General features: G+C 41.2%; 2 protein-coding genes across 2 annotated transcripts in view; one reads left to right on the top strand and one right to left on the bottom strand.

The window, feature by feature from the left end:
* cep44 (centrosomal protein 44) overlaps positions 1 to 18,625 on the top strand; it is a 55,739-nt gene that overhangs the window by 22,148 nt on the left and 14,966 nt on the right. The window lies entirely within an intron of this gene.
* On the bottom strand, positions 3,442 to 18,554 carry fbxo8 (F-box protein 8). The gene is made up of 8 exons (XM_038276839.1): positions 18,333 to 18,554; positions 14,829 to 14,931; positions 12,392 to 12,475; positions 9,699 to 9,843; positions 9,484 to 9,610; positions 7,490 to 7,608; positions 7,159 to 7,355; positions 3,442 to 5,104 (listed from the first exon to the last, which is right to left on the bottom strand). The coding sequence occupies exons 2-8, from the start codon at positions 14,929 to 14,931 to the stop codon at positions 4,917 to 4,919; spliced, it is 963 nt and encodes a 320-aa protein (XP_038132767.1). The 5' UTR covers positions 18,333 to 18,554; the 3' UTR covers positions 3,442 to 4,916.

Raw genomic sequence — 18,625 nt, 5'->3', positions numbered from 1 at the left:
GACGCTGTCAAGGAACGCTATGGACAGCGGAAACATGCAAGAGGAGGAGAGTTTAGTGTCGGAGGTCGTGGATGAGTCTCCTCCGTCATCCATTTTTTATTTAGAGGAGGAAAGCGGGGACGAAGATGTTGTGGAAGAGGACGCCAGGGCGGCAGAAGCTTGGTTTGGTGTAGAAGGCTTCCAGCCGTACATGTTTGAGCCCTTGCCTCGCAACGCTGCCAGTTCTGTTAGCTCTACGCCTGCTGAAGACACAGACGTGAACACTGGGACGCAACTCAATGGGAAAGGATTCTGATTTCAACCGTTGCATATATTAGCTGCGACATATGAATCAAGATGCTATGACCGACAAAATTTGATTGACAGATGACCGTTGATATATGGTTGGCCGAATTTAGGTGTTCAGGGTGACGTAGAACTAACTGGCCTGCAGAAGATAACGAGAAAAAAAACAAAGATTTTTAAGACAGGATTTTGAGGGTTTTTTTAAATAGGGATTTTCTAAATTTTGGGACAATATGATAAAGAGCACATTTATATACATGTTTAAGCCAGAATTATTTGAAATTCACATATGACTTCCCTACAACTTTAAATAGCAGAGCTCAGTCGGTCTTAGAACGCAGTACTTTCCTTAAAGAGAATGATTGTTTTCTACTTTCAGTTATTTTAGATTGCATGAAATGTAAAATAATAGCAAATATAGGTAATAATCAGTTGTGAGTCCAAAAGAGTTTTGATTCCTAAGCAACGGGTCCAATACAGTTTGTATGAGTGGAGTTGCCATATGATGACATCATAAGTCAGGGTCCCGAGCAGATCTGGTACCTAAATTTGAAAAGGGTAGAGTGCCTTCTCCAGGTTGGGGAGGATGTACTGCCCCTAGTGGAGGAATTGAAGTATCTTGGGGTCTTGTTCACGAATAAGGGGAAGATTGAGTGGGAGATCGATAGGCGGATTGGTGCGGCGTCTGCTGTAAAGCGTGCATTGTACCAGTCTGTTGTGGTGAAAAGAGAGCTGAGCCAAAAAGCAAAGCTCTACTGGTTGATCTATGTTCCTACCCTCATCTATGGTCATGAGCTTTGGGTCATGACTGAAAGAAGGAGATCGTGGATACAAGCGGCATGGATGGATGGATGGATGGATGGATGGATGGATGGATGGATGGATGGATGGATGGATAAGATCTAGAATGTTTGTATATTATTCCTTTAGGCTGAAAAATGTTAAACTTCTGCCTCATAAAGATCCCTGGAGTTTAATTGGTTTGTTGGTCCAACATCTGATCATATACCATCCAGAGTTCTGCCTTTCAGAACATCAACATCTCTTTAAAACTTCTGCAGGTTGGCCCAGTTTGGTAAAGGCTGGGTTGAGACTGCTCAACCATTTCTCCAAGTTAGTTGATTTTTATATCGAATCTCCCGATAATTTAAAGAATTTGTGTTACCAGATGTTTCAGAAGATCTCTGCGGCCCACAGCATTACATAACCATGACCTTAGAGTTCAACAAAGTATCCCAGCCTCCCCAGATCTCCAAACTTAGGGATTTTGAGGGGTGGGATTCAGTGATAATCTGTTGCTGCTCTGACACCGTCCTGCTAATTGGGACAGAAACTCAGGAATCTGTGCCCCAAAAACCTGGAGCTGGCTAGGCTGATCTACCATTTAATCAATCCATTAGAATAATTGGATCGACTATATTCATACAAAGTAGTGTCATTCATGGCAAAGTGGTTGAAGTGGCAGAGGAGTGCAAATATCTCAGTTCATGGTTTGACGACAAATTCCAGTTCTACACAAATACAGTATAACTCTTTAGGTCACAAAGTCTGCGATGTGCCTTTAAGAAAACTGGACTCACTAATCTAAATAAAAGGATTCTCTGCAACTTTTATTGTCGTCTTATAGAGAGCCTCTTTCATTTTGTTTGCTGGTTTGAGGGTTTGTCTGTGAAAGATAAAAATTAACTGAAAAAAAATTGTCAAAATCTGCACTAAAATCATTCGCGTTAAAGGAAAAGTCCAGTCAGCGAGGAACAATCAATGGATAATTATTTATACCTAAAACAAATACGTTTGTGGTGCTTTAATTAATTTAGTGTTAATCAAAAAGAAAATAAAAACAATAACTTTCATCGCAGTCACCAAGTCTGGAAGCGGCCATTTTCTAAGGCCAAATATAGTAACCCCTCCCTCCTGCCATCTTCCAGCAGTGACGTCACGGTGCGGTAAGCCTAGCGCCATTCTCCCCGCTTTACAAGCTAAATCAATGGGAACTACTAGACACATCTGCAATCAACAACAATTATTGAAGATTTCCAGAGGACTTCACCATTGAAATTCACCAGAGCTATAGTGAAACTAACAATGCCCAAGTGCATGGCAGCTGGATGCTGGAATACATCGGGTAAAAGTGAAAATAAAAGAGTTATTCAGCCTTTCTGATTCCTGATCCTCCACGGACGGGTTGGTCGTTGGATCGCCAACTTGAAGAGGGAGGATTTGCCATCGAACTTCTGGCCAGAGAAAAAACACGTAATATGTAGCCAACATTTGGAAGAAGAATGTTTTCAAGATGACTTGGATAATAGCGCGTTGTGACAAACACCAGATACAGCACTGGGACTTGATCAACAGCCGATACCGCACCGTGACGTCACAAACCAGTAACACTGATCATTTTTTGAACAGTATGGAATAAATTTCATATCTAAAGTACTTTCAGAAGTTTAAACTCTGAATATGAGCAAACTTTTCCTTTAAACAAACAGAGTTGCTGTCTCTGTGGGCGGAGCTAAAGAAGGCTAAAGGTTTCGCTCATGCCATTAGCACGTCACTTTTACGTATCTTTTAGGAAAACTAATGGTTTATTCAACTCTTTCATATTCTCTGTCACTGAACACTTGAATTCTGATGGGAGTGTGTTAAATAGTAAGTTAGACCTTTTTGAAATGTGACCTATTTTCATGGTTATGGACCATTGCTCTTTGATCATCTACTCCTGTCTAAAGTTTTGGGACTGAAACACAGCCACTGACTGTAATCTTCTGTTACGTGGTTTGCTACCAATTAATAGCCTTTTGGGACCAATAAAGTTTTCTGAATCTGAATACATCCTATAGTGCCATCGTATTTGTTGCTATGGTTACACTCACTGGGCTTCAAGTCTCTCAGATCCAGGGTTTTACCAACCTTGTGGAACCTGTACTGACCTTTGGGCCTGAGGTCACTTTAATTAATTAACTTATTTTTTACTGTTTTATGTCTTTTTATTTTATTTTCCATCAATCTAAAGTCAAATGTGAGGAATAAAGAACAACTGGGATTAAATAAAGTTTCAGAAGCAGGACAGGTGGTTCCTGAGGGCCACCATATTAGTGACCCATCTGCTCCAATCAGCTGCTGGGATTTCACAGACTTAAAGGAATGAAGACCAACTCTACCAAGCCACTTGTCATTTTATTGGTTTAGATACATTTCTCCAGCCTCCGCCAGCTGCTCGGCTTCAGGCTAACAGGCTTCCATACTTTCCATCCTCCATTAAAAAGAAGCCAAAAACACGGACCATGTAATCCATCACTTCAGATCATCCACATATCAGGATAAACACGTCTATATAAATAAATAAAATCAGCATAAAGGCGTCCTCTGTCATCCTCTCTCTGGATTCAGCTGAAGCAGTAGTGTGGGTTATTATGGGATTACGGCAGGAATTAGCTGTAAATCAACATAATAGAGAAAAAGAGTCGATGTGTGTCTCTCCAACTGTAAGATCCAGGAGGACAGAGAACGGAGCAAAAAGATGGTTTGTAGATTTTGGGATTAAAATGATGGGATTTATAATTTATCACTACAGACAGCAGAGCTTATGGAAACAACCAGCAGAACAAAGGTTCCTTCTAGAAGCACAGCGGTCTTCCTCCTGCTTATGGTGCTCAGAGCGGATCTGGACTCTTTCAGGGCTGTTGGAGGAAGTTAAACAGGAAAAGAAAACCTTCGGTCTGCCTGCTGTTATCATGAATGCTGACGTTCGCTAACCGTAGTGTTTTTAACCCCCAGATCAGCTTATTTTGATAGCACCTGTTGATGAAAACTGTGAGTAATCCTGCTGCATCAGTCCATTCAATAAATATCAGAACAGATCATTTACATTTTGATCCAATTCCATCCAACAACCACCAGGTTTCATCTCTGTGCTTTCCCTTCTGGAGGAAGCTGCTCCTTCTGCATCAACAGCTAATGATGCGTTAGCCTCCATGTTCACAGAGCTTTATGTTAGCTTAGCTTAGCACCTCCCGTCCAAACAGTCAGATATTTAGGAAGACGGTGATACATGAAACCCAGCAGGTCGTCTTCATTTTGGAACCAAACAGGTTTCATTAACATCTTCACAATCTGTCGAGCCCAAACAGACCTTATACGGTGTTTCTAGGTCACCATGTGAGCAGTGGTAGAGAAAGGTTTCAGCTTTCTGGGTGATCAGGGTTATGATGAGGCTGGGAGCTGTTCATAGAGCGAACGGTAGATCAGGCTTTAGATCCGGTCACAGATCGGGCCGTAGAGCCGGTATAGATCGGTCTTTAGATCGGGTCATAGTGGGACGCCAGCAGCTGTGTCCTGGCAGCTGGAGCAGACTGGGGGCAGTGCCTTCTCTCTCATCTTCATTCTTCCTCCGCCTCGTGTTTCAGTGCAAAAATCAGAACTTCTGTAAAAACCCAGTTTTTAGAGTTTGTGGTTTGAGGCAAACTCCACAACCTTCACCTTCACCTTTGATTAAAAACTACAAACTACTGATATTTGGTAGCAAAAAGTCTCTTCTCTTCCAAATGTTACCGGTATGACAACCTTTCTGTTAAAGCTGTAGCAGCGATACGGTGTGGGAGTCCCTCCTGGATCAGGAAGACGACCCGTTGCTACGCGGCCACATGGCCGATCAGGTAGATGTTATCGTACAGGTGGCCTACGAAGTCCTCAGAGACGTTGTGAGCGGCTCGCCGAGTGTTCCTGATGAACTCCCTCTTTGACATTTTGTTTTTCACGTGTGGGCTGGTGAGGTCGATGGACAGTAGGATCAGACTGTAGCACAGCACGTAGACGGCGTCTGCAGGGAGGAAGCACACAGCTACGGTCATAACCCAGCAGGAATGACTTTACTTCAGACATCTTTAATGGTTCAGTGTCTCTTTTTGTCTGCAGGAAAATGTAAATAATCTCATCTGTTCCAATCCTATGAGTAAGGCCTTTATACTAATCCTGCTACTAGAAGCAGGCCCAAAGACTTAAGGAGAACCAAATGAGGGATCAGCTTCTCTCAAGTGGGAAACGTCACGCCTGGCTGACAGGACTGAAGCCTGGGATTATGGAGGCAAACCCTCCTTTCCAGACTGGCCAATCTGAGCTGAACATAAAAAGCAGTAGACTATCGTTAGTTTGTCCCAAAGTTTAATCCTTCTGTCCTGCTGATTCTTTAATCTTTATCCTGTCTTATGTTTTAGTGTCTAAATCCCCCTGAGAGTTTTGGGCATGAAGTCTGAGGCTTTGCAAAGGAAGAGAGAAAGTAATTGCTGCATAAAATAATCAGGGAAATTATGTTTAATCAGGTTTAATGTCAGAGAATAGAAAGCAGAGCAAGAAGCTGGAGTTGAAGAAAAGTACTTCAGAGGACCTTTTCTTTAAATAAATGATGTTAGAAGTTTCTATTCTTCTCTCCTGATCTGATACCTCTATATAAAATTCAGAGCAACAATCTAGTTTACTAGTGGTTCCTAGAATTTCTAAAAATAGAATGGGAGGCAGATCTTTTAGTTATCAGGCTCCTCTCCTGTGGAACCAACTACCAGTTTTAGTCCATGAGGCAGACACCCTGTCTACTTTTAAGGCTTGGCTTAAAACTTTCCTTTTTGATAAAGCTTATAGTTAGAGTGGCTCAGGTTATCCTGAACTATCTCTATAGTTATGCTGCTATAGGCTTAGACTGCTGGAGGACATAGGGACCCCCATTTCATCATTCTGCTTCATTCTATCTCTATTCTCCTACTCTGCAGAATCTGTTAGTTCAATCTCTAACGTTCTGCTCTCTCTGCTTTTTCTCATAGTAGCTTCATCTGGTCTGTTCCTGTTTGGCTGTGACGTCATCCTGGAGAGAAACATCAGCTGTGCTGCTGCCATCAACACCTTTGTTTCTAGATGTTGGAGCTTGGCTTGTTTTTTAGTGTAGTCCTGTTTCTCTGACTGTGACTAACTGGATGTGCTCTCTTCATCCTCTGACATGGGAGCTGGCTCGGAGCTCGTCTGTCTGGCTGTTTGTTTCGTGGACGGGGCCGCCTTTTACAGTTGCTTTTACCATCTATGCTTCTTTTTCTATGTCTGCTTCTGTCTCCTTGAACCCCAGTCAGCCTCAGCAGATGGCCGCTCACACTGAGCCTGGTTCTGCTGGAGGTTTCTTCCTGTTTAAAGGGAGTTTTTCCTCTCCACTGTCGCTACAAGCATGCTTGGTGTGAGAGATTGCTGATGAGTCAATGAGTCGATGCGATCAAATGGTTTTCCTTAGACAGAAAACTTTGAATCAATCTGACTGTTTATTCTGTTTGAATTATCTCAAAGTGACCAGACAAGCAAACCAAAGGTCCCTCTGGCTGCAGTACATCCTGTTAACCAGTAGGAGCTGCTTCAACTAAAGGGCTGAATTTTCTCAGCGTGGCTCTGATTTCTGCACCAGAACTAGACCAGCAGCCTGAAGCTGAAGAATCCAGCAGAGCGGTCCCAGGTGTAATGCATGCAGAGATGCTATTAGTTGGAAAGAACAGAGCAAAGAGGTGGAGGATGGGGCTGAGGACTAAAATCCATGGTCTAGTTTCTGTACTTCCAGCTCTGACAGCTTAGGCAGTAAGTGTGGCTGGTCTGTTTCTGCATCTGAGATGTTTTTAACAGCTGCCATCTATGGTTAGAGAGAAAGTCTCTGACAGTCTTACATGTCAGGTAAACCCTCCTACGGCTGGTCCTGCAGTCTGTATCAACTACAACCTAAACTAAGCTTGTAGTTTATTAACAATTACAGAAGTTTTTAGATTCCTGGAAGCAAAATCTGATCAATTATTGATGGATCACGAAAAAGGAATTCCCTAAATATGTTCAGTATGCGGCTTAGGTTCCTACCAGGGCTAAGGCCGAGGTCACGGACCAGGCCAGGGTTACAGGCACAAAACCTGTGGCTGAACTTGGTGATGAGCGTTTCCAGATACTCCCCCCTCTCCTCGGGGGCGTGGATGTGGCGGAAAAACTCCCTCAGAGCATTCGGGAGGAACTGGTTGCTGAAGTTATGGAGCGTCACCAACTCGTCCAAGACGTCCCGCCTGCAGACAAAGCAGCTCTCATGAGATTGATCTAAACAGGTTCAGGTTTCTCATGGATGTCCTGCAGGTTCCATGGTTTCCTCTCTTCAGAAGCACAGAGGAAGGGAATGTTTCCAGTCTTATTATGTGTTCACCTCTCATCCAGGTAAATCCGCAGCATCTTCCAGTTGAGCCTTCTGGTGTAGAAGATGAACTTGGCCAACTCTGTAGGGTGATCCACCAGGATTCCTTTAGACATGAAGTAGCTGATGCCCTAGAAGGAGACACAGGGAGGAGGGAGCATGAGGCTGGAGCCTCACAGGGTGTAGGCAGTGTTGCCAACCTAGCGCTTCTGCTGCTAATGTAGCACGTTTACTTCAAGAAAGCATCTACGCTGGAAAAATTATATAGAAATAAGTAAAAATATCTAAATTAAGTGCATTTACCCTTAATTTGAGTAGCTAAATGAGATTATTTGCAAGTGTAATGAGTATTTTTACTCTTAAAAAAGTTATTTAGATAAAATAAACTTGAAATAAGACAATGCAATTGTGTTTTCTTATTTTAAATGTAAATTAGCTCGTTCCATTGCCAAAATGTCTCTTTTACCTTCTCAATTCAAGAAAACATGCACTTATTTTAAGAAAGGCTTACCTAAAATTTTATTTTCCAAAAAAAGTCTCCAAATCTAGAGACTTTTTTCTGTGTTAATGGGGACTTTGGCAACATAAAAGCACTGAACTCTGTCCTCCTGTGCGAGCCGATCATAAGCCTGCCTTCCTCTCTGCTGTCATCATATAGAGCAGGCTGCCTGCGCTGCAGCAGAGAGAGTAAATCTTTCCTCTTTGAATCCAGATTGCAAATGAAATGTGCAAAGCTGCACCTAATCCCGTTCTAGATTGCAACATTGAATGGTGAAAATATTTTTAACTGACAGTGTTTTCTCACATAGAATAACTGCAGTTTGGACCCACAACCTAAAGGGCCGGTTATCCTCCCGTAGCAGTGTGTCATAGTTAGCTTGTTGAATGTATGACGCAGATATTTTTTATTTATGCCTTTTTCCCATATTTAACCCAAACTGCAGAAACCAGGATAATAAAAGTGAACATGTTTTTCCAGCAGGTTTCCACATTTTAAGTTAATTTAGGCATTAATAAACTGTTTCAGAGGAGTGATCATAGCGCTCTGCATCAGCAGTGCTGTGTCTGACTCCCTGCCAGCTCCCAGATCAGCTTCTCTGATTGGTTGATGCGGCACATCCAGCAGCTTAAGTTAAATTTTTCCAACTCCAGCAGCTGCTGATGATGAAGCTCATGACATGCTGCTTCAGCTGCTCTAGACGCCGTGATGCGCGTCAACTTTGCATGTAAACTAGCTGCTCCTGCTGCCTCTGCAGCTTTAGGCGTGAACGTAGCATAAGAGGTGCATTGCAGCCACTTTAACACAGGCTTTTAATATCACAATACTCTAAAGAGGTTAAAGGATAAAGAAGGCCTTTTAAAATTTGTGTATCATTGAAATAGATTGTAAATGCATCAAACCCATCCTGATGTTTTGTTCAGATAAACAGAATGGCTCCAATGACATGACAAACAGGAAATACGCATAGTGTAGAGTGGATGTAGAACTGACCAATCAGAGGCCTCCTGTCTGCGGTCACCTACTATTTGGGAGAGGTGCAGCAGAGTGTCTGCAGAAGGGGCGGGGTCATATCTGCGTTAAGTGCGACACACGCACCTGGTTTCTGAGCATAAATCAGCCTTTATTCTGTCCTCTTCTGCTCCTCCGTCTCCATTGCACTGCTGCTACTTTTTTCTTCTTTGTGTTTTTTTTTTTTTTTTTGATGGATGCAACAACTAAGGGTTCGTTTATATCACCAATTGTCATATAGTGTGAACTAAATGGCTGAATTATATGCATTTTTCTTTCCTTGTTTTTGTAAAACTCTCTATGAAACTCTGTGTTTCTTCCTCCCAGCTATCCTATCTCTCTGTGCTGCCCAACTATTGTAGGGATTCAGAATCTTTAGCCGGATTACATGAGTTATGCAAATTAGGTGATGACGTCATCTAGCGCCTGATAGGACAGCCAATAGCGACTTTCCTTGCTGTGGAGTTGGTGACAGTGAGTGTAAGGGCAGGCTGACCTCCTGTGGGTTAGCGTTGAATGTCAGGCTGCCCTCGTCCAGCTGCAGGTAGAGTCTTCGATATGAGAAGCCAGCAGGTAGCCTCTTGTTGTAGATAGAGCAGTGTCCCCATGTGGACTTACACAGCCTGACGGGATTATAAAACAAAAAGACATGAAAAACACGACATAAGTTCAGGATAAAAAGCGTAACCTGATTAGGAACAGGCTGCGTACCCCTGCCACAGATATTCATCATGTCCCAGGTCCTGCCACACACAACCAGCCAGACACAGATCAGTAGCATTCAGGTAGGAGAGGATGGTGATGCCCAGCTCAGGAGGGAGCATTTCCAGGTCTATGAACCCGCGCTGCTCTTTACCTACAGACAATAAAACACGTATGGAGACATTAAAAAAATATGCCTTCATATCATCAACCAGGAGGGATTGCTGTGAGTTTTAGGGGGAGACTGCTTCATTTTTGTATTGATCCTGTTAAACAGATGCATAGTAGAGGGAAAAATAACAGAACTTTATTAAAAACATCCAATGAAATGATTCCTCTGGGTCAGCAGGGAACAATGTTGGCACTCCCCCTAGTGGCAGCCAGGCAGGTGTGCAGGCAGTCAAGCGACTACTGCTGTAAAGGAATTCAGGATTATTTTAGGGTTTTTCTTTATAGCAATTTAGATATTTGACCCAGTCAGTGTCCAGGGTGCTGGTCAAAACTGGGAACACTGAAAAAAATTAAAACACACTGCAAAAAAGGTAATCTAAATAAGTAAATTTTACTTAAAAAAAAGTGATTTTTTTTTTCTTGAATTAAGTAGGAGAGTGAGACGCTTTGCCAATGAAACAAGACAATTTACATTTAAAATAAGAAATAAAAAAAGGGTACATATTTCAAATGTCTATTCTCTAATTATCTTACTTTAAGAATAAAAAATACTCATTCCATTGGAAAATCATCTTATTTACCTGCTCAAATTAAAGGTAAATACACTTAATATAAGATTTGTTTTTACTTATTTCTAGATAATTTTTTGCAGTGAAGGGGAGCAGCCAACCAGGTTTTCGTGCCCCTTTTGTTTAAATTTGCATTTTCTTATTCTCTAGCTTCTTCTCTGCCCCGAGCTTATTTTCCGAACATATGGCTTTACGATCAACAGGAAGCAGTTCTGCACAAACACGCGGAAAAAGTTATATCTGACATATCTGAGGAAATTGTTTGTACAAACGTTTTTTTTTTTATGCCACAATAATCATATTTAATGAAATTTAATGCCAATTGAGGCCTTAATTAAAAAAAATAATAATCTAATGACTTTTAATGATTTTTAATGACCTGTGGAAACCCTGACGAATTTGAAATACGCATTTCAAATACTTGTATTAGAAATACTGCCCCTCCCTGCCTGTTGCTGGATTCAGCGTGCTCTCTGCCCCTCTGCCCTGCTGCTAATGCTGGGATTCCTTCTGCAGGTGTGACGTCTGCTACGGACAAGGAGACCTGAGGTCCGTGTTGGGTTTAAATAGTTGAAGATGACCTTTGTTCTTATTCTGGCTTTTTCATGACCATCAATAATCGCCTCGTTTCTCACTGTGTGAAATCTCTGTCTGACACAGCAGGACAACTGGACGGCTCTGAAGATACATTTAATGAAACATCCTGCTGTGACAGAGCGATCAGGTCTGCTCTGGCGTAGATAAGGGTGCAGCCTGTTGAATGTGACGTTTAGCCAATCAGAAATAAACAACTCGCCTGTTCGCTCCGACTCCCCTCCTCTTTTCTCAAAGGAAAAGTCGCTCATATTCAGAATTCAAACTTCTGAGAGCACTTTAAATAAAAAATTATAACATCCTGTTCAATAAATGATCTGTGTTTTTAATTCAGACTAATTTTCATGTGAATGTGCTTTACTGGAGGCATCCATGTTTGTCAAAGAACACTACTGCCACCTACTGGTTTGTGACGTCACGGTGCGGTATCGGCTGTTGATCAAGTCCCAGTGCTGTATCTGGTGTTTGTCTCAACGCGCTGTTATCCAAGTCATCTTGAAAACATTCTTCTTCCAAATGTTGGCTACATATTACGGGTTTTTTCTCTGGCCAGAAGTTCGATGGCAAATCCTCCCTCTTCAAGTTGGCGATTCAACGACCAACCCGTCCGTGGAGGATCAGGAATCAGAAAGGTGGAATAACTCTTTTTTTCACTTTTACCCGATGTATTCCAGCATCCAGCTGCCATGCACGTGGGCATTGTCAGTTTCACTATAGCTCTGGTGAATTTCAATGGTGAAGTCCTCTGGAAATCTTCAATAATTGTTGTTGATTGCAGATGTGTCTAGTAGTTCCCATTGATTTAGCTTGTAAAGCGGGGAGAATGGCGCTAGGCTTACCGCACCGTGACGTCACTGCTGGAAGATGGCAGGAGGGAGGGGTTACTATATTTAGGCAAAAATGGCCGCTCCCGGACTCAGTGATCGCGATGAAAATAGTTTTTATTTTTTTACTCATCAACTCTAAATTCATTAGATCTCCGTGGACGTATTAGTTTTAGGTACAAATAATGATCCATTTATTATTCCTTGCTGACCAGACTTTCCCTTTAATATAATCTTTTTCTCCATCAAAATAAAACCTAAAAAAAAAAGAAATCGCCTTTGCTTCTTCATCGTGGGCCATGTTTATTTACTCAGATGTTTGATCTCCAGATATGTGGTGAGATTTCTGGTCTGACCCCTGCATATACTCTGTTCATAGGTGATGTGTTATGGTCACACGCTGCAGGCCTAAATCCGTCTGATCTCAGATTTCTCTCTCATCATCAGGTTCATGGTCTCTCCCTTAGGTTTTAAAAAGTTCTCCATCTCGCCGTGTGAATCAAGAGTTTAGAGGCAGTTGTGTGCTTGATTTTTTTTTTTTTACCTCTGCGCGTCTTTAGCAGATGATAGATGTCTGGGCTGTAACAGTGCTGTGGATTTCTTCTCTGGCCGCCGCCCCCATTTCTCCCTAATGGAAAAAAAAAGGAAAACATTGAAGAAATAGTTTAAATGGCTGCAGACGGACGGCTTCAATAGCTTTAGAAAATGAAGGCAAAGATTTGATCCTTTTTCATCAACTTTAACCTTTTCAACAAAACAAAGTGTCTTGATACAAATCATGATAAAATGATGAAATAGTTTAGAGCAGTGGTTTCCAAACTTTCTTCGTTAAGCTCCTCTTCATAGTTTTCAGGCCACTTCAATCTATTATTTCACATTTAGCCTTTTATTTTACTTAACAGAATCCAACACTGCTATCATTAAATAAAACATCTCAAAATGGGTCATTGATTAATAATTTCTAACATGCACATGCAATTATACTGCACAACCACTAGGAGGCGCGCCTCCAGCTGAGGTACAACTGGTCAAAACAAGATGAAGGTTTATATAAACATCCCTTTAAAGGTATAGTGCAGGAGTGGGTGCATTTGCACCCACTCCTGAGAGAGAACACCTGTTAAACGCCCATTTCTCCTTTTGCACGCAGTTTACTTAAACTGCAAAAGAAGATTTGCAATTTTTCCACTATGTCAGACTGAACACGTGTGATGCTGAGAATTACCTCTCCTCTCGCAAACTGATGAGAAAACAGATTGAAATATGAATGAAAAGGAAACTTTAAATATATTCTTAATGTTTTGTCAGAAATGATATAGAATGATGTTGATAGAAAAAGCGGGAAATGCCATCCACTGAGCAGAGAATATATTAATCGGACACTGACTGCAGAGCATCGACTAAAACGTTTCTATATAAAAAATAAAAATCTGTCCACCAAAGCTCTCAATTTAGGGCATCCATGCTTTAAGTCGTAGGGAAGTCATATTTAAATGTCAACTCATTCTGGCTTAAACATGTATATAAATCTACTCTTTATCAGACCATATTGTCCCAAAATGTATAATATTTCTATAAAAAAGAAAAAAAAAATCCTGTCTTAAAATCTGTTTTTTTTTGTTATCTTATGCAGGCCAGTTAGTTCTACGTCAGCCTGAACACCTTAATTCGGCCAACCATATATCAATGGTCATCTGTCAATCAAATTTTTTCAGTCATAGCATCTTTATATACATGTCGCAGCTAATATATGTAACGGTTGAAATCAGAATCCTTTCCTTTCCCATTGAGTTGCGTTCCAGTGTTCACGGGGATGGACGTCTGTGTCTTCAGCAGGCGTAGAGCTAACAGAACTGGCAGCGTTGCGAGGCAAGGGCTCAAACATGTACGGCTGGAAGCCTTCTACACCAAACCAAGCTTCTGCCGCCCTGGCGTCCTCTTCCACAACATCTTCGTCACCGCTTTCCTCCTCTAAATAAAAAATGGATAACGGAGGAGACTCATCCACGACCTCTGACACTAAACTCTCCTCCTCTTGCATGTTTCCTCTGTCCATAGCGTTCCTTGACAGCGTCGTTTCTAAGTCACCAATTTAGTGCTACTTGGTCCAAATGGAATTTCCCATTGGGAACCTGCTAGCACTAAGTTGCTAACTGGTTAGCAAGATGCTTCAGACAAACCGGCCACAATTAAACTTGCTTACGAATCTTCCACCACAACAATCCCCTTGATAATCAACCAATCACATTCACTTTATTCACTCGTGTAAAGTCAGGCAACAGAATTCAGAAATGCAATGGTTTCAAACAGCTGCTTCCCTACGACTTTAAGAAATATGAAAACATCAAGAATATGTTTTAAAGTTCCCTTTTCGTTCATATTTCAATCAGTTTTCTCATATGTGTGGAGAAGGGAGGTAATTCTAAGCATAGGATTAGTTGAAAATGGGGACAAGCACGTTGGACAGTCTTATGTAAACATTTCTCCAGAACGATTGATAATCAGGAGGATCGTTTATTGAGATGATCCACCCGGAAATAGAACATTCTCCATCATGTATGTTTCCTTCCTACTTTTTACTTTTCTTCCTTATTTATGTGTTAAAACAACAATTCATCAAGTTAAATGTAAAAAAAAAGAATCATATGTCTAGTTTCTTTATTTTATAGACCGATATATTCTTTATCCATTTTCTATCTCAGGTGAAAGGTTTCCATTTCCATCTGTAAGGATGCAGTCAATGTTTCCATTATAAATATCTGCAACTTTCTGCCTGCAGTGATGATTTTTTAAGTCTATTATCAGTAAAACAGGTCAGACATTTCTCCGGTCAGCAGTGAAAACATCAGGTAATAAATCATATAGAGGTATCTATATCTTCCATCTCTTCTTTCATGTTTAAAATCTCAGATTTAGCTTCTTTTTCCCCCTCAAAGGATTCAGGATAACTGTAGGTTGTAGAAGGAAGGCGCTAGAAATACCTTGGTCTTGTTTTCCTCCTCCGCTCTCCGTCAGGCGGTCGGCCAGCTCTTCCTGAAGCTGCTGCTGTTGTTTGGGAGGAAGCCTCCACAGTGCCTGACCCATCTGCAGGCAGGACACATACTATTAAAGGGATCAGCACACAAACAACCTGGGGGACGTAGTTAATAAGGACAGGAAATTAACTTTTCTTTGTCACTCAGCCACAGTTAACTGAGCACCACAATCACTGGACATAATCAGGGAGTTTAGAAGAGTATTTAGATGACTTTATTAATCTTCCCTCAGTTCTTGACATGATCATCATGATGGTTTTGTTTTGTTTTTTTCTTTATATGCAAAATTGTTCTGAAAGCTTCAATAAAAACAAATAATTTTGTTCCATTCATTCAGCACTCTGGGTAATTGGGGTCCAGCTAAAACCACTTTATCAACCTAATTAAGTCTAGACTTACTTAGACTTAGACAAAGGCTACGTCCACACAGCAGGCCTTGATGCTCAATTCTGATTTTGTTGTGAAATCTGATTTTTTTTCTTTGCGTTGCCGTTCACATTTCCAAATATATGCGACTTGTATGTGATCTTCTGTGTGAAGTCAAACAATCCAAGTGTCCCGCATGCGCAGTAGAGGACGCAATGACGTCACATATAGCGAGCATGCTCTGTGTTTAGGGAAGTAAACATGGATGGTAGTGCTGGAGAACATCTAGCGATCTTTCCCAACCGTAAAAACTCAATCTTTTCAAGAGGATTAAACATAAATACTGCTCTCTGCATCATCATCTGCAATGGTTGTTGTTTTGCTTGCAGCTTCTGCGTAGCAAGACACAGAATAGTGCCCTTTGTCGGGTATTAATGGTGTTCAGTTCGGATGAATGCGATCTGGCCATACAGACACAGGTCGGATTTGAAAAGATCAGATTCGTATCGGATCTGTGTTGTTCAGACTGTCATGAAAAGATTAGATCGAGGTCGCATGTGTGCAAAAAAAAAAAAAAAAAAAATTGGATTTGGGTCACTTCAGGCTGCTGTGTGAACATAGCCCAAGTCTATGTCAGTCTAGGTCTAATTAAAGAGTTGAACTTGGAGACAGAAGAGCTGAAATGATGCAGCATCGTTTAACACAGAGAAAATAAGCAGCCGTCGTTTTATTTCCATCTACTGGGAAGAAAGCTGATGCAACCCTGAAAGCTCAAGAACTTCAGCATTTAGGAGTTTTCAAGAATATCAAGCTGGCTTTAGGAATGTCTTGGCCTGAAGGATCCACTACAGAAGTGAGAGCCACCAGTGCAGAGCTTGATCGGTGAAGGCAGCAGGCAAGAGTGAGCAGGCCTGCATGAAGAAGGAGAGTTTGGAGAGCAGCCAATGTGACAAAATAAGCAGCAAAGAAACCAGCCTGCCCAAAAAAAAAACATCCTGCAAAAGATGAAAGTTCTATGCCAGAGCAGTTCTATTGGGCTCATTTCTCTAAAGAAACATCTGGAAAATCCTTTATCTGAAGGTGACTCAGAGTCCTGTCTGTCTTTGAGTCAAACCAACTTATTTCTGTAGTGTATTCAATACCTGGTGATGATCTGTGTATTTTTCCGTAAGATGGAGATGATGCCACGAGGCAAGAGTAAAATCAAAGCCACTCACAGGCAGCGATTGTTAAGACTTAGACCCATGATAGGAACTTAACCCAAATAAGAGTCTTTGATCAGTTTATGTTCTGATGCAAAGCAGAAGGCACTGTCTAATAAAAATATGATAACTTCTTATTAGGGCTGAAACAATTAATCAGATTAATCATTTATTGAAATAATTAACTAATTTAATAATTAATTAATCAATAACTGGAGTAGAGAGACAGTAAAACAGGCCTTTAGCTGACAGAGGGACCCACTTAGAGCAGGAATTATACCAGGATTGTACTAAAAATACATAAACATTTTTCATCTGTCAATCTGCTCTATCCAGAACTCCTCAATGGGAAAAGTTTTAGTTTCACCTGGTTTAATTTAGTAAAAAATCCTCTTTAAGGAACCTTTTGCTGATTATTAATCGAATTATCCAAAAAAAATATCAACAGATTAATCGATTTGCTAATTAATCATTAGTTGCAGCTCTATTGATGTAAGCCAAACATTTATTGAGCTGCTGAAATCTTATCAGTCACATAACAAATTTACTTTGTAGAAAAGGGGATTAAAGAAAATAAATACATTTAATAAAAAAAAAAAAATGGACACTAAATGCATTTTGAAAGTGAATCAACTGTGCATGAAGCACATCTGATGTCTTTGCACCTTCTGAACTATCTGTTCTTTATTACTGCTGATAAACCAGTTAAAACAAATTATTCATTTATAATTCAATTCAGTTCAGTTTATTTATATAGTGCCAATTCATCACAACACGTCATCTCAAGGTTCACCAGATCATCCAGTCAGATTTCTATCTAAGGAAAACCAGTTGATTGCATCGACTCATTGACTCTTCAGCAATCCCTCACACTAAGCATGCTTGTAGCGACAGTGGAGAGGAAAAACTCGCTTTGAACAGGAAGAAACCTCAAGCAGAAAAATTCCAACAAATCATAAATTATACAAGTTATATTTAGCTTCTTCTCAATACTAACGAAAAAAGCCTTTGTTAGGCTTGCAGCTGTCAGATACTTTGCATTTTTCAGACAAACAGATGTAAACAAGCATGTTTCCCTGTTCATCTAAAGGGGCTCCTTCCCATCAGCCTTATCACCTGCTCTCTCCACTGATTCTGTGTAGATCGAAGTCGTTGATTGAAAGGTGGAAAGCACTGGGGCTGAACTGTAAAACATGACGTAACGATAAAAAAATGCTGAAGCCATAAAACATGGTCAGTGTGGGCGTCTTTGGGTCAACAGTATTTGGGTCACTGGAGGAAAGAGCAGAAAAACCAGCCCAGAACATTCCGCCATGTTTTTACTACAGGACCACTTGCTTTATCTGCTTTATAAGGAGAATTTAGTTCGGTTTTTTGTTTCGTTCGCTAATCCTTCGTCTGGAGGCTGGTCCCAGCTAACATTAAATCGGTTAATGTGTCAACAATAAAGACTTTTGGAGTGCAGTTATTGTTATTATTGTCTAAATAGCGGTGAGAAGCCGTCCTGAATGAGGCTAACATGGCAGCTGGCTGTCCTGCTTTCCTTCTATCAGCTGAGTTGCATAAACAAATCCGCTGCACTGTTGTAAACAGCACCGATGGAACTTTCAGTAAGCACGTTAGTGTGACCCGAAGCCCCGCCTTCCCATCGCCCTCATTGGTCGAATATCTGACAGCAGCTGTGAGGAAGAACTCTGATTGGTTGGTTTTACTTTCGCTCAAAAGCTGACCAAAATCCCCCTGCTAGCTTATCAGGCTAGCTCAACTTGAGAATATAAAATGTCTACGCTTTTTAGCAGTAGCTTGTTAAAGGATTCGCGTCTTGATTGATAATGTTACACGATTATTTGGAGACAGCAGTGTAAAAACTATCGCAGCCTACCTGAGTTTATGGATCCCTGTGACAGCCTGACCTGCTCTCTGGGGCAAGTGGAGCAGCTGGGGTCCAGCCGGACAGGCAGTGAGGAGCAGCCCGCAGTCACCTGAACATCCACATCAGCTGCTCTGATTCACGCAGCTGCTTCCATACCGCTTTGCTATTATCTCACACCTATCACCGCTGCCCCTCCTCTTCCTCCGCTGTCAGCTCTGACAACGTCATCATCTTCTTCATCATCCTTGGTATTTTCCCCAGCAGCTTAACTATGGCAGGCCATTGTGTCATTTATTAAAGCG

This window comes from Cyprinodon tularosa, unplaced genomic scaffold (assembly GCF_016077235.1).
Source record: "Cyprinodon tularosa strain WSP-4 unplaced genomic scaffold, ASM1607723v1 ctg128, whole genome shotgun sequence".
In the NCBI taxonomy this organism is placed as follows: Eukaryota; Metazoa; Chordata; class Actinopteri; order Cyprinodontiformes; family Cyprinodontidae; genus Cyprinodon; species Cyprinodon tularosa.
Note: the sequence above shows the minus strand (reverse complement) of the source record. Positions and strands in the feature narration are given on the sequence as shown.

What these genes read in the sequence shown, in the direction of transcription:
- fbxo8 (XM_038276839.1), bottom strand. Translation starts at nt 14,931, where the DNA reads ATGGGTCAGGCACTGTGGAGGCTTCCTCCCAAACAACAGCAGCAGCTT. An exon ending in AGGAGGAAAACAAGACCAAG is followed by an intron (nt 12,476 to 14,828) that starts GTATTTCTAGCG and finishes TTTTTCCATTAG; the next exon opens with GGAGAAATGGGGGCGGCGGC. An exon ending in TCTGCTAAAGACGCGCAGAG is followed by an intron (nt 9,844 to 12,391) that starts GTAAAAAAAAAA and finishes TATTGTCTGTAG; the next exon opens with GTAAAGAGCAGCGCGGGTTC.